Source organism: Gavia stellata, chromosome 7 (assembly GCF_030936135.1).
Source record: "Gavia stellata isolate bGavSte3 chromosome 7, bGavSte3.hap2, whole genome shotgun sequence".
NCBI lineage: Eukaryota > Metazoa > Chordata > Aves > Gaviiformes > Gaviidae > Gavia > Gavia stellata.
Window position 1 is genome coordinate 9192812 of NC_082600.1, and position 13997 is coordinate 9206808.

Consider the following 13997-nt stretch of genomic DNA (forward strand, 5'->3'; position numbering starts at 1 on the left):
ATTGATTATTTTCATTTGCATTTTCCTCTCGTTGAAAATGTGTGCATGAAGAAAGATTCTTTATGTTAACTGACTCCTTTTAGAATAACCTTGCAGTAAGCAATGTGAATATAATATTTTTCTTTTCCTTTAAAAGAGGACATGGCAGAACCACTAGCAATAAAGTCTTGGATATGATATGGATGCTGTTTTCTATCCAGTCTGATTCTTAAACTGAACTAGTAGTCAAAGTGGATTGGGAAGTTTGTATAGCTTAACTGAGAAGATATTTTCAAAACTGAGTTAAAAGAGGACTTTGAAACCAGATTTTTTTAATCTAATTTGCACATACGGTAGGGTATCCCAGCACGGGTCTTTATACCACCCTTCGGGACATGGTTCTATTCCTTTAAAAGCAGACAGGGAATTTAAATAACTAAATAACATTGCCTTGGCTTTTTGCAATGTTTTCTATGTACAGGGGGTAGAAACAGTTAACTGAAAGCAAAATTAAAGGAAAATGGAGTAACACTGTAGTTTGGGGTCAAATTTTAGCCTGGTATAATTATCACTGTTATTTGTTCATTTGTCTTACTTTTAAAAAGAAAAAAAATCTTTCAGTTCTCTTATTTCAGAAATAATAATGTTTTGTGCTATTTTAAAGGCTAAATCTCAGTTAATTTGATAAAACTTGAAAGTTTAACAAAACAATTTTGAAATCCAGTTACTTGTTGGTGTCTATCAGATTATTCATTCATTTCATGTTGCATTAAATATTTAGAGACATATTCATTACAGCTTATTAGTTTTAATTTGGTTAACTTTGTACTTTCTGTATCAAAATGGAACCAGTCTTTTCAAAACCAACAACTGGGTAGGAGAGAGGAGATGGGAAGTAAAACCATATTTATGCTTTGGGTTTTGTTTTGTTGTTTACGGTTTCATTTTCTGAGATAAGAGGTTATCCCAATGCACACATTACATGTTGGAGTGAAAGAACTGGTCCTGGAAACTAGATAACATTTGCTTCTCACATTTGTGTAGTGGAAAACAATATATAAACTATCTTGGAATTTTTTTCACATGCATTTAGGAAACACAATAAATCCTAGTGGAACTGGAGATTAGTTTTGTTACATACTAGGAGATACCAGCATGTGTTAAATTTCAATGGCATTCTGCTTTCTTCTAAATCTGCTAACCTAAAAATGAAAATAAATTGTGCTTTTGATGCCATGCATTTTGTATGAAAAATACAATAAATTTATCCCAGTAAGAAGTCTTGAAATTAAAATCCTGCCCTGCCAATGACCAGAGAATTGACAGATGCAGCATTTTTTCTGAGGAAAGATACCAAGGCAGTACTTGGTCTGCTTTCTCATTTCCAACTGTGTCACATCACTCATACATGTTTCTCTTACATTTTGGAAACTGGCACTACAAACATCAATAATTTTTCATGTTTGATAACTCATGGGTAGTAGTAATGGTCAAGTGTTCAGTGATTACAGCCTTGAGTTCCTTTTTCCAAGAAGTCTTAGGCACGAAGTACAGACTGGACTTCATAGCTTTTTTGCATAAGCATGAGTATTTGAGAGGAGCACTGTAGTTCTTTTTGCTATATATTTGCTTTGATTAATGCAATTTTATCAATACAATACCTTACTATGGGTATTATGATATTGGTCTGACACTGCATGTTGGAATCTATAAATAATAAATAATGTTAATAAAAATAAGACGTAAAAATGGATAAATAATTTATTAACTAAATTATGATCTTAATTCCTCTTCCCACAGAAAGGATAAACTATTTCAGTATAAGGAGCTTCAAACCAGCATAACTACTAAATTAGAAATCTTTTGCATCAATGCATCATAAAGCTGTGCAATGTGCACATGCCCCATAAATCCTAGGGCTGCAGCACGCAAAGAATTTACCATGATTTAACGATTTCCTGGTGCTTGGCTGACCCTAACAGCTAGCAGGATTTAGTAAGAAAAGATGTTACTTTGAGCCAAGAGCAAGGACTTTCTCACTCCCTGCACTTCATCTAGTCCATAGTAACCTGGTACCTTACTGTGTCACTCAGTTTTGTGCTCAGACAATTACTCAACTTCAGCTTACTTGGGAGCTTTTCTCTTTACATAGAAAATCAGGCCCTCCGGTGTACTGATTTTTCATTTCTGTGGAGTTCTGCAGAGTAAAATTAGATTTCACATACTTTATGGGGCTCAGAGCCTTTGATTTTATTTTAGTAATAAATCTCCAAATTTGTATTTAGAAATTCACTATATGTTGATGCACTTCCATGTTGCCTTGTTTCTTGCATGGAAGTAATAGCTGTCAGCTGAGACATAAAGGTGTCATTCTAGGTTTCTTACTGCACAAATCTAAGTGTGACCCTTTCCACAAAGCAGCAGGATTAGTCTCTGTTACAGATTAGAACAGGGGCAGCTGAAGCGAAGTACCCAGGGAGATGCAGTGTGTGTTTGTTTCTTCAGGGATTGCCTTTCTTGACCAGTCATTTTTAAGTGAAAGAAAATTACTGAACAACATGTAAATGTTGAACCTGCTCACGTTAACACTTCTGCCTGCAAATGTAATTCCATTCCTGTGTTTTAAGTGACTTGTCAGGAGAAACATAAAAAGAACTGGAATATTTTTGGTGAGGTGTTGCACAGAAACAAGCAGATCTTTGTAATCTCCCCTATCATTTTCTCTTTACTCGGACAGGTTAGCTTTGAAATCTTGCAGAGCTCTCCTCAGTATGTGCTGAAAAGAAAAGCAGAAACTATTAACAATGGCCTTCAAGCTATTGAAAAGATGTTACAACAGAAGAGTGAAAACATTGCAAAAGCCAAAGAAGTTCAGAAGGTAACCTTGCCAAAATAATTTTGTGGGTGTTAAAAGATTTTTGGTTGTTTCTACAGAGCCTGGTTTAGCAGGAATGTAAAGTGGCCCTCCATTCATTTTATGTCCGTAAAAGGAGAAGTACAAGCAAGCTTTTAGCTGGTGAATATTTACCAATTCTTTCTCACAGGAAAGTATGTATTTTTTTCAACTGTGAATCACACCAGTAGATGCAGAGTGTTCTGTTTTCATCATATCAGTTCCAAAATCTTCGCAATTCCACGTGCCCGACATGAAGAACAAATAACTCTGCTGTTATCTTTGACCCTGACGTTATATTTCATTTCCCCTCTCTCCACATGCAGCAAATCTGGGATATGCTGGACCTTTGGCATTACAAACTCAATGAACTGGATGCAGAAGTGCATGATATAGTAGAGCAGGATTCCTGTCACGCACAGGAGTTGATGGATATCTTAGTGACCCCCCTTCAGCAGTACCAACAGGTCTCCCAGCTCGCTGAGCGCAGAACTGCCGTTTTAAACAAGGTAGATGCAAATGTAAGAGTTTAAAAAAAAAATCACATGTTATAAAAAGCAAAGTAAAGGCTTTGCATGAAACATCATCAAAGACTCCCAAATGAATAAAGAGTCAAAACCCTGCTGTAGGTGCGTTGGCTTATTGTAGCTAAGAGTTTCTGGAGTGGCAAACATCACCTCCAGCTGCTATCCCAAAGGACCGGCTTTGCACCATGGTTGACGGGGATTACCATGGGGAATTCATGACCCTGGGTGGGTGATGAGATGGTTCTGTATGACTCTGCTAATGGGCTATCTATTAAAGTAACATTGCCATATAAATCACAACAATGCTGCCATGAAATGTAAGCACCAAAACTACCTTTGATTAGAGGAGATAGCCTGAAGTCATGAAACTGTTTCAGAAAAATTATGATCTTTATTTCACCATACTAATTTAACTGACCTTGATGAAAATGCATCCTGTTTTCTTTTAATCTTGTCCGTATATGTGTTTATCCTATACAGTGAATAAAAATGCATTTGTGCCTTTTTGTAAAATCCTGTCATTTCCTAGGCTGCCAACAAGATGGAAGAATATGATGAACTCTTGAAGAATGTGAAAGTTTGGATAGAAAACACCAACTGCTTGCTAAAAGCAGATGCTCAAAATGACTCTGCAAAAAGCTTATGCAAACATACTGATGACCTTCAGGTAAGTGTTAATGCACATCTGTGGTCTTGTTAAAACTGGTTGCTCTGTACAGACACGATTTTGCATTCTTAAGTCTTACTGACATAAATAATTTACCGTTTTCAATAAATCCTTTAAGTGAAAAATAGTTACAGTTGACACTCATGAAATATAGATAGACACTTTTCGGTGTTGGACATATCTGTCTTGTGAAAGTGCTGAACTGTAGTACATCTATCTTCCAAAAATGTGTGATTGTCTTCCATTACCCTCCTGTGTGGCTATAATCAGTTTTTACTGCCTGAATATGTATGGTTCTTTCTGTATTGTGTGTATGTGATCCAAAAAAGGATAAAGTGGTATTTTGATGTCTGTGTGTTAGGTGGAAACTTTGGAGTGAATTGTGATTTGGAAGGCAGTTCTCACTGTATCTTGAAGGTAATTCTGACTGGTAATTTCAAGAATCAAATGTTTGGCCAGGCAAGTGCCAAGAGGATTTCTGGCAATTTCGTATTTGAAGTGTGAGCTTTCTATATGTCTGCTCCTTGTCTTAGGCCAAGAGAGAAAGTTGGTGCTCTGAACATCGATTTTTGTATTAAAACTAGTAAGAATTCCTTACAAGAAGTAGCTGACTGTTCTGGACTGATGTGTTACAGAGCACATAGCCACAATGGGGAGATTGTGATTTCCAAAATCTGTGAATGGTTTTGTGACAAAAGCTTGTTATCTGCTGCATTTGTAGTTTGGAGTGTTTTATGTGTTCTGGGCTAGGAAACTGGTGGATTTGGAAATGCACCCAAGGCTTGCATTGGAGTTGAGGCATGCATTCGGTCCTTTTCTTCAGTGAATCACATGCATTTCTTGCAACCCTCACTGTTCTTTATGAAGACATTTCACTGTATTAATCCAAAAGCTCATCCAGTTAGCTGCAGGTGGTGGGAAGAATCTTCCCATCATGCACAACTGGGCAGATAATTTCTGCAGCATTCTGTTACATCTGCTGTCTGCAGGCTGGTGTGCAGAAAACCCTTTTCAGGTGTCTGGCTGACGTGTCTTGTTCACGTACTTGGGGTCAGGCTGACCATGGCACGGGAGCTGGAGAGGAATCTTCTCCAGGTTCTCATACTTTTCTTTTTCTGGGGTGGGACATCTCTCTGAGTTTGAAGTGCTCCTCCTCATGCCTTTTGTCACGCTCATGTAGACTTATTTCATCTAATTGGTTCCCTTAAAATCATGGCATCAGTCTCACAGTTTTCTGCCTGCAGGATGCAGCAGTTTGGTTCCCTTACAACTGAACTGTTTTAGTCTGAACTAAGCTTTTGGGAATATATGCAATGGTCAATGGCATACAGGAAATTAAAACTGATTACTTCTGGTCCTAACCTCTGTGAAACTTTCATGTTCACCATTGGTGGATCAAACCAAGCTCTTATTTTGTCTCCAGATGGCTTTGGAAGACTCAGAGCAAAAGCAAAATCTTCTGCACAGTGTTTACTTGGAGCTGGAGGAGCTAACACCAGTCTTTGAAACAGACAGTGTAATGCAACAGCTAAATGAAATAGATGACCAAGTAGCAACTTTACAGCATGAGATAGCAGAGAATCTTCCACAGATCCAGCATGTGGCTGATGTAAGTTTGGGTGATCTATAAGTGCCTTTTATCAGAGCTTCATGATGTGTTACGAAATACAGCTTATATTGCTTGCATAGAAAAAAGGTGTGCTGGTTTTAGTAGGTCTGCCAAGTGAGGAAATTATTTGTTTGGAAACAAACCATCAGAAGGTGTTTGGTATCTAATTAAGCTGTAAAGTTGAGGAGTATTGATGAAACTCCTTGTTTAGGAGGAGAAATGCAGGGCTTGTTGACTGACAAATTAAAAGGGCTTATCTTGCTGGATGGAGGGTGGGGCTCCTATTCAGAGGCACCTGGACAGGCTGGAGAAATGGGCTGACAGAAACCTTATGAAGTCCAACAGAGGCAAATGCAAAGTCCTGCACCCAGGAGGGAACATGTCCAAATACCAGTACACGCTGGGGGCCAACCAGCTGGAAAGCAGCTTTGCCAAAAGGGCCAGTGGTCCCTGTGGACAAGAAGTGGATCATGACACAGCAGCATGCCTTTGCAACAAGAAGGCCAACGGCATCCTGGGCTGCTTGGGCCATAGCGTAGCCAGGAGGTCCATGGGAGTGATCTTTCTTTTAGGCACCTGTGAGATCATATGTGGATACTGTGCTCAGTTTGAGGTTTCCCAGCGTAAGAAAGACATAGACATACCTGGAGAGAGTCCAGAAAGGCCCTCAAGGTGGTCGGGTACCTGTAGCACAGGATGTAGGAGGAAAGGCTGGGAAACCTGAGTCAGTTCAGCCTGGAGAAGAGACAGCTTAGGTGCGGGTGGGGAGCAGGTATCATTGCTGTCTACTGCTACATAACGGGAGACTACAGACAAGATAGAGCCAGACTCTTCTAGGGGTGCGCAGAGAAAAGATGAGCAGTAACAGAGCCAAATTACCGTAACAAAGGAAATTCCATCTACATATTAGGAAAGATTTTTTTTTTTTGCAGTGAGATTGGTCAAATACTAGATCAGGGGCCCAAAGGAGGGTTGAAATCCTTACCCCAGGATATACCCAAATCTCAACAGGATCAGGCCCCCAACAACCTGCTCTGATGGGCACCAGAGACCTCCTGAGGTCCCTTCCAACCTAATTTATTCTGTGACTCTGTCTCCATGTGAGTTAACAAGCAGCTGTACTGTATGTGGGTCCATTTTCCACCTGACATAAGACTCTTCATATAGGAAGCTGCAATAGTGTAATTAGACCAGTTCCCTGTGCTGGTAACTATCACCACTGGAAAAGTGTCTTGTCACTACTGGTAATTTGTACTGTGACCTTTCAAGGATATTTCAATTCTGTATTCAGGGTTTAAAACAGACCAGGTGACCTTAGATACTTAATTCCTCCAGAGCTTATGATGATACGTAATTTATAATAACTAGCCTTTTGATTGGTAGCATCTATAGACATATTCTGCATATGCTGCACTTGTTTTTCAGTATTTCTTTTTAAATTTAAGTGAAGAGCAGAAATGCAGGCTGGCTTTGGTATTTGTACTCTCTACAAATATTCTCTTTGTTCCTGAAATTTAGGAACTGGATGCCATTGAATCTCATGTGAAAGTGTTTGAGAAGGACATTGCCAAAATGAAGACATTCCTGTCATCAGAAGATCTGTTAGAATTTTCTCCTAAAGACCAACTTAAACATGGACAGGTCTGTGAAAACTCCTGTATAGGCTTTTTTCCCTATATATTTATGCATAAGTTAGCATAAATATGCTTTCACAAGCAAAAGGCTGTTTTCTGAGTGCAAACTACCATGAAAAAGTTTTTAGTATATGACTTTGAAATGTTAGTATGACATGAATTCTAACTCTCAGGTCAAAGATTGAAAGTATTATTTCAGTCATGATTTTGGCTACATGCTTCTACAGTAGCAAGTAGTGCAATCCAAGAAGAGCAGATTGGTAGGGCAAAACAGTGCAGAGGATCTGATATCTGTGTTGTATGTGTCTTGGGGGCTTAATTTGGACTGGTCCTGTAGAATGGGCATCCATTAGTAGCTGGGTGTCTTTAGAGGCTCTTCTGGAGAGTATCTTCTGCTTTAGTTTCATTTGAAAGGAATCCAGTTTGCATGCTCCAAGACAACTGCACAATATAAGCCCTAAGGTGAGACTGTGGGGATATCCCTTCAAGAAGCATAGTCATGGTTTGAACAAAAACATTTAAAACTAAAGCACTATTGAGAACATGCCCATAGAGAACTCAAGTATGTAACTTAAACACACGTCAGACATACCTGCCATATTTGAGTGTCTCCATTTTTGGAAAGTTTATGGCCTGACTTTCAGAGACACTTGCTGCACGTCACTCTACTTAGCATCAAACAGTAAGTAATCTGAAAATCTGAAAATCAGGCCCTATTTTTCCAAAAATGGAGGCAAAATTTAGCAGATGTTTCTGGAAATGTAGGCTGGAGTGATTGCCATAAAACCATTTCAGCATGCAGGGACTTCACTGCAAAGATACCTTGGCCAGATGGTTTTCCTTTCTCTGCTTAGAGTGAAGTAAAGCAAAACAATATAGTATCTTTTCTTTTATACCACATAGAGTCCACATTGTTAGCTGACTGAAATGCAAAAAGCATGGGTTCAGTTTCAGGGGAGGGATAAAAATGTCATCATACCTCTCATATCTTTGTTATCCATAGAACAATTTTGTAACGGCTACATTATATGGAAAAACTAAAGTAATATTTCTTCTGGAAAATAATGTTCACCTACTTCCTTATTTAAATTGAAGCCTGGATAGTACGCTGATACAGGCTGCTTCTGAATGAGAGAATAAGCGTCTCTATTCCAGTTGGGGCCTTTTAAAATGAAACCTTCTTGAGAGGGAATTTAACAAAAATATTAGTAATTAAAAGGCCCAGAGGTGGTTTGTATTTTTTTTTTTTTAAATTCCCAGCTGAATGAGGTCTCAGTAGGATTTCATATTTCTTCAGGAGAACCAAGAAGTTGTGAGTTGGTATTGCCATTCTGTCTTTCCTAAGTTGATCACCGAGTCTTCCATAAAACATGTATTGTGGTATGAAACTGCACATTTCTGTTCATCCAAAACTGATAAAGGTGACTGTAAACTGTGCATCTGCTCAGGGTGTTGTGATACGAAATGCTGTCTTTGACAGGAAAGCCATCTTCAGAGGTTTCTCCTGGCTTCTATCCCAGTTCATCATCTCAGCTATGTCGATAAGACTGTTTATAGACCATCATAAAATGGCTAGTTTCAACACAGGACATTTCATGGCTGGTTTGCAGCACAAAAAAGAAAAACCAGAGTTGGCTAGAGTGACATCAAAGGGTTTGCATCAGTTTTTTAACTGTCTTCACTGACAAAGATGAGCTACTTTGAAGTGACACACTTAGTGAATAGTAACTAATCCGAATGTGACCCTTTTTTTGTCACTGTGCAAACATTATGTATGTATATGCAGAAAAAGCGGAATTGTAAATGTAAGTTATATCTTCCTTTTGCTTTAGACAACCTCACCACAGATTTTCACTTATTTGTTCTAAGATTAAAGTATTCTTCCTTCTTAAATGGGAATCTCACCAACGAGAACTTTTGCACGTCGTGACAGTAGCATAAATTTTCAGTGTTGATTTTTCCAACTCAGTATCACATCCATCATCTATCCTGTATCCTAATAGGTTATACTTGACCATGTTGGTCCCATGCAGAAGACCATTGTTCATATACAGTCCTACGAAGAAGCACTTCAGCTACCAGGGGTGAAAATGCAACCTTTCTCGGTCTTCCAAAGAGCAAGACAACTCTTGAGAGAATTGAAGAAATTAGAAAAAATTACTAAAGAACAGAATGACCTACTGGAGGTAATTGTTTTGTGGGTCTTTTTACTGTCACCTAAACCACCTTTATTTTATGATAATTTTGATCATTAGACAATATTGTTTTGACAGGCATATAGTACACCTACTTTGTCTTCTATCTAATGGTTTGGGGATTTTTTTTGTTCTGCTTTTTCCTGTGTAATTTCACACTCCAACAAGGCACACTAGACAGTCTTGAAATTCATTTCAGTTTTCCAATTCAGTCACATCTGACACCGTGTGTTTTAGCGTATTGTAGAACAAATGAAGGCCCAAGCGTCTTATGACTCATGTTTCCACAACTGATGACTGAAGTCCAGTGTTACAAGCAGGTGCTCACATCTGCAACGCTCAAGTCCTTAAATGTATCTTGAACATGGAAATTCTTTGTTGACAGCCATTAGATAGAAATTGCTGACAATTAATAGCAGAAAGTCTTTTACTATAGATGATCTTCCCAAATCAGTAAGCCAGGAAAGTGACCATTTTCTACCGCTGTCACTTGGTTAATTCATTGTCTCGAGGCAGGCCGACTCCTGCCCTCAGAAGGTCCCATGCAAGGATGTGTCTGCATAAGTGAACGTGTGACAGGGGGCTTGGAGATGCTGTTGGCCAGACCAGGTTTGGAAACAGCAGTGATATAACACCATTGGTGTGACACACAGCTGTAGGAGAAGGCAGTGCTGGCGGGGTCAGTGAGTGTTAACTCATGGGCAGTAAGAGTTATGAAACAGCTATGCTGGCTCCAAACCTGAAGTAGTGTCTCTGGGTCACTTCACTGAGCGATGTGGTTGTACCAGCTCAGGAAGGTTTTAATTCAGCGTTGTCTGCATCATGCTCCATTGTCCAGGATAGATATACTTGGAGACAACCTGGAGTTAGGTTATGGCACGTTCCCATGTCAGCAGCAGTATGAAAATTCTCATATGACCCATGCATTTCTCAGCAGGATGATAGCAGCACCTAGAAAAATGATACAGTATCTTTGCTGATTTGGTTTTCCAAACCTATTACAGTAAAGCAGAATGCTTTAGAATGTGTATCTTCTTACCAAGTATTTCGGAGGCCAGGCAGACACAAGTGGCAGCTAAAACGTGAATGTCCATCTGTGATTTTCAGTTTGTGAAATTAAGAGTGCCACACCAAGAGAAAAACTCAAAACATGCTATTTGACTAATGCATGCTTGGAGTTCGAAAAAAAGTAATGACTATGCGAGTTCCGTATGATCCCTACGATCTTTTTTTTTTTTCAGTCCATACAATTTCTTATGGCTGAAAAATGGATGTGGTAAAATGTACCTTTTTCAGAGAGTTACCAGATTAAATACTCAAGAATTTTCAAAACACTTTAAAACTGTCAGAAACAGGGTGCTTTGCAATTATAGAGTGTTATCATGAGACTTCTAACTGGTTTATGTGGAGCATTAGGTCAAGGTTTAGATTCTTCTCCTTTTTCAAACAGCTGTAACCTTTTTTACTCAGCATTTGCCTTTATCTTACAGGCATCCAACAATCTGTAGCTGAGTGAAATTTCTTTGTGAGAAAACAGATTGGAAAAATTGCAATTCTTGTCAGCTAGGATATCAAACTGTGCAAAAAAGATTTTCCTGCCCTGTTGAATGGATTGAAAGCAGCAGTACTACAATACAAGTCTGGCACCAGCTAAGACATAACAAAGGATAAAGCTAGTAAAGGATGGCGTTTTGAGTGCTGCATTAGAAAGGTAGTAAGGATCCTGATAGAGAGGAAAGCAAATGGGAGGCAAGCTTCTTGTACAAATGTATACGTAGTGGTTTTTTTCCTGAGGATTAGTTTTGAAATTTTAGTCTTCGGATGTGTTTGCCCATATTTTGCTATAGGTGATGCAATAGGATATTGCACTAGTAACTTTTGTATAGTTAAGTTGCAGTGTAACACCTGAAGAAGTATAAATAAACAAAACCTTGTGGTGTAAATGCTTTGGGGCAAGATTTTAGGTGACTTAGATCTGTGTTGAATGTTGCCCTCTGTTTTTTCTTATGGCCTGTCAAGTACCACACCTATCACAACCTAAATAACGTCATCAGGAAGAGGAGCTTGAAGCCACAGCTGCTTCTACTGGTTTTCTGTGCAAGAGAGTGGCAGTATTTGCATATTTGATGATTTACTGTGCTCATTTTTAGTAAGCTCTTCGATAACAAATACAATGCCTGCCTGCACGTACACGACGGCAGGTGGGCCTTTTCCATGGGTACGTCTTCTAGTGTTACCACAATACAAAAAGTAAAAAGCAGTAAATAACTCAAAAGAGAGGCAACACTTCTACGAAGAGACTCAGTCCCACGTATATGGCATAATTTATGTTATATTAGGAAAAGGATAAAATAAGGGGGTTTTGCCCCTCAGTGGAAGGCAGGGAATTAGATGAGTTATCTTCAGGCAAGTCGCTATATTCACATATTGGCCTGTGAGAGAAGACACTGGAATCTCTATACAGAGTATTCATATTCTTTAGTTAGTCAAGGGAAGTTGAGGTAGTATGCATTTTACCTATTACTAACCAGTCCTGCTCATGTGGAAGTGAAAGTATGGGTAAGAGAATCTCTCTTTTAGAAGGACTTGTAGTTTCTCATTAAAAATGAGCAGAAGACCTACTCTTTTTTTCATCCTCTGATTCTTTAGCTATGGCATTAAGATTATAGTCCACAGTTAAACATCTTCCTCTCCAATTTGGCTTTTTTTTTTTTAAGTGGGGAAAATAGTTTTTTCTTCCTTTTAAAACCTGTAAGTAAAAAAAAATAAATTTAGAACCTTATTAGTTTGTGTTTTATTGAGAGGGAGTGCTACTGTGAGGAAGTGGCTGAAGAAGTGGCACTGTTACTGTTCATAGCAGGAGAGACTCTTTGCTCTGAAAGGCAGAGTCTGTGCACACTTTGCAGAGAGATGTTTCAACTTGTCAGGCTGTTCAGGTGCTGCTGTCAGCAGAGTAAGTTCAAGCCTGTTGACAATAGGCTGTATTTTCTTCATTACCTTTTGCAGACACCTGAGGAATAGTCCTTAGATGTTCTTTGGTTCTCAGCCCATAGCTCAGAAAACACAGAGCTGCCAAATGTTCTGCAAATTAAATGTTTTCACAGAATATTCTGATTTGTAGATGTAACAATTTCTTAATTACCTGAGACATCGTGACAGGCTGTGGCTGACAAACATGAGCAATGTGTGTGGGGAGATTGCCAATTTCTGCATGAACAGTAAAGCATGGGGGTTGATGAGATTTTGCTGTCACTGTCAAATGAGTAAAAGTGAATTTGCCTGTTTATAACATAATATGTTTTCCTATAAGTCATGTAAGAAGAGGAAGCTCACACAAAGTGGAAATACTTATCATTTTTATAGGAAGTATTCAAATTGTCAGATACTGCGGTTGGCTTATCCTCTGAGCTGCAGTGTCTGCCTGGTGTACAGCACAGTTCATTTTTGGTCAGCGCAGAACTAGCTGACAATAAAGACCTGAGCACCAGTGAAAACCAGGTAGGCTTTCTAACTTGATATGAAGCCCTGTCATTTATCTTTTTTTTTTCAACCTGTTCTAAATTGTAGTGAATGTGATTAAATATGCTCCATTTCCATTTTATAGCCAAATTCCTAGCTCTACTATGGAGAAAGCAAAGATGTGCTCCTAGGCAGAATATTCCACCATGCTTTGACTTATGGATAGAGCAGTTTGTTTGTCTTTAGCAAGTGAATAATAAACTTTGTGAGGACAGGGTTGTGCAAAGTGAGCAAAACAAACACAGTTTCTTTTACATGTAACTACAGACGCAAAGGAGGCTTCAGTACTCTTCAGTACAAGTTCGTTGCATTACTGACTAGTTTGTTTCTGTACTAGTTAATTCAAAATGATTTATGAGAATTACTCTTTCACAGGAAGCTGTAAAGAAAACTGAAGAATGTGAGCAAGAAATTGAAAAGTTGAAACAATTCTTAAAGAACCACTTGGTTGAAATATCACATGAAGATCAATCACTGGCTCAGAAGACTGATTGTCCAGAGGTGGGTTTCACTGTTTTCTCTCTCATGTCTGTTACTTGTCCTGGTTAACACTAATCATGACAAAGCAGAGCACCGAGAAATAGCATCGTGCTTCCCCTCCCTGCCACAGTCAAGCAGGCAATTGAATGCCATGGTGTGACTATGCATATGTAAGTTGACATATACCAAGAGATACTACAATTAATATTAGTTTGCAAGATGGGTATATCTTTCATAATATACTCCTTATTGACTTTGATGTGTCATTTGTACCTATATCAATGTCTAAGAAAAATTTAGAGTGCCTTTTTCATAACAGCTGACAGCTGTTTTGGTGAAACAATATGCAGCACTGATAGCTTGCCTGTGCTCAGCATCCTGCTAATGTTGCTGAGGTAGCAGCTTGGGATAGTGCATAAGGAGAGAACTGAGTCCATTTCTGATCACTGACCGTGCAATGGTACTTTTGGTGATTCTGGTTAGGGTTAGATTCT

At 38.8% G+C, this 13997-nt stretch overlaps 1 protein-coding gene across 1 annotated transcript in view; it reads left to right on the forward strand.

The window, feature by feature from the left end:
- Positions 1-13997, forward strand: part of SYNE2 (spectrin repeat containing nuclear envelope protein 2) — a 177613-nt gene that overhangs the window by 73135 nt on the left and 90481 nt on the right. Inside the window, exons 57-63 of the mRNA XM_059819247.1 lie at positions 2717-2857; positions 3199-3381; positions 3929-4066; positions 5490-5675; positions 7194-7316; positions 9313-9495; positions 13399-13524. Coding sequence (XP_059675230.1) covers positions 2717-2857; positions 3199-3381; positions 3929-4066; positions 5490-5675; positions 7194-7316; positions 9313-9495; positions 13399-13524 — 1080 coding nt within the window. The remainder of the gene's footprint in view (positions 1-2716; positions 2858-3198; positions 3382-3928; positions 4067-5489; positions 5676-7193; positions 7317-9312; positions 9496-13398; positions 13525-13997) is intronic.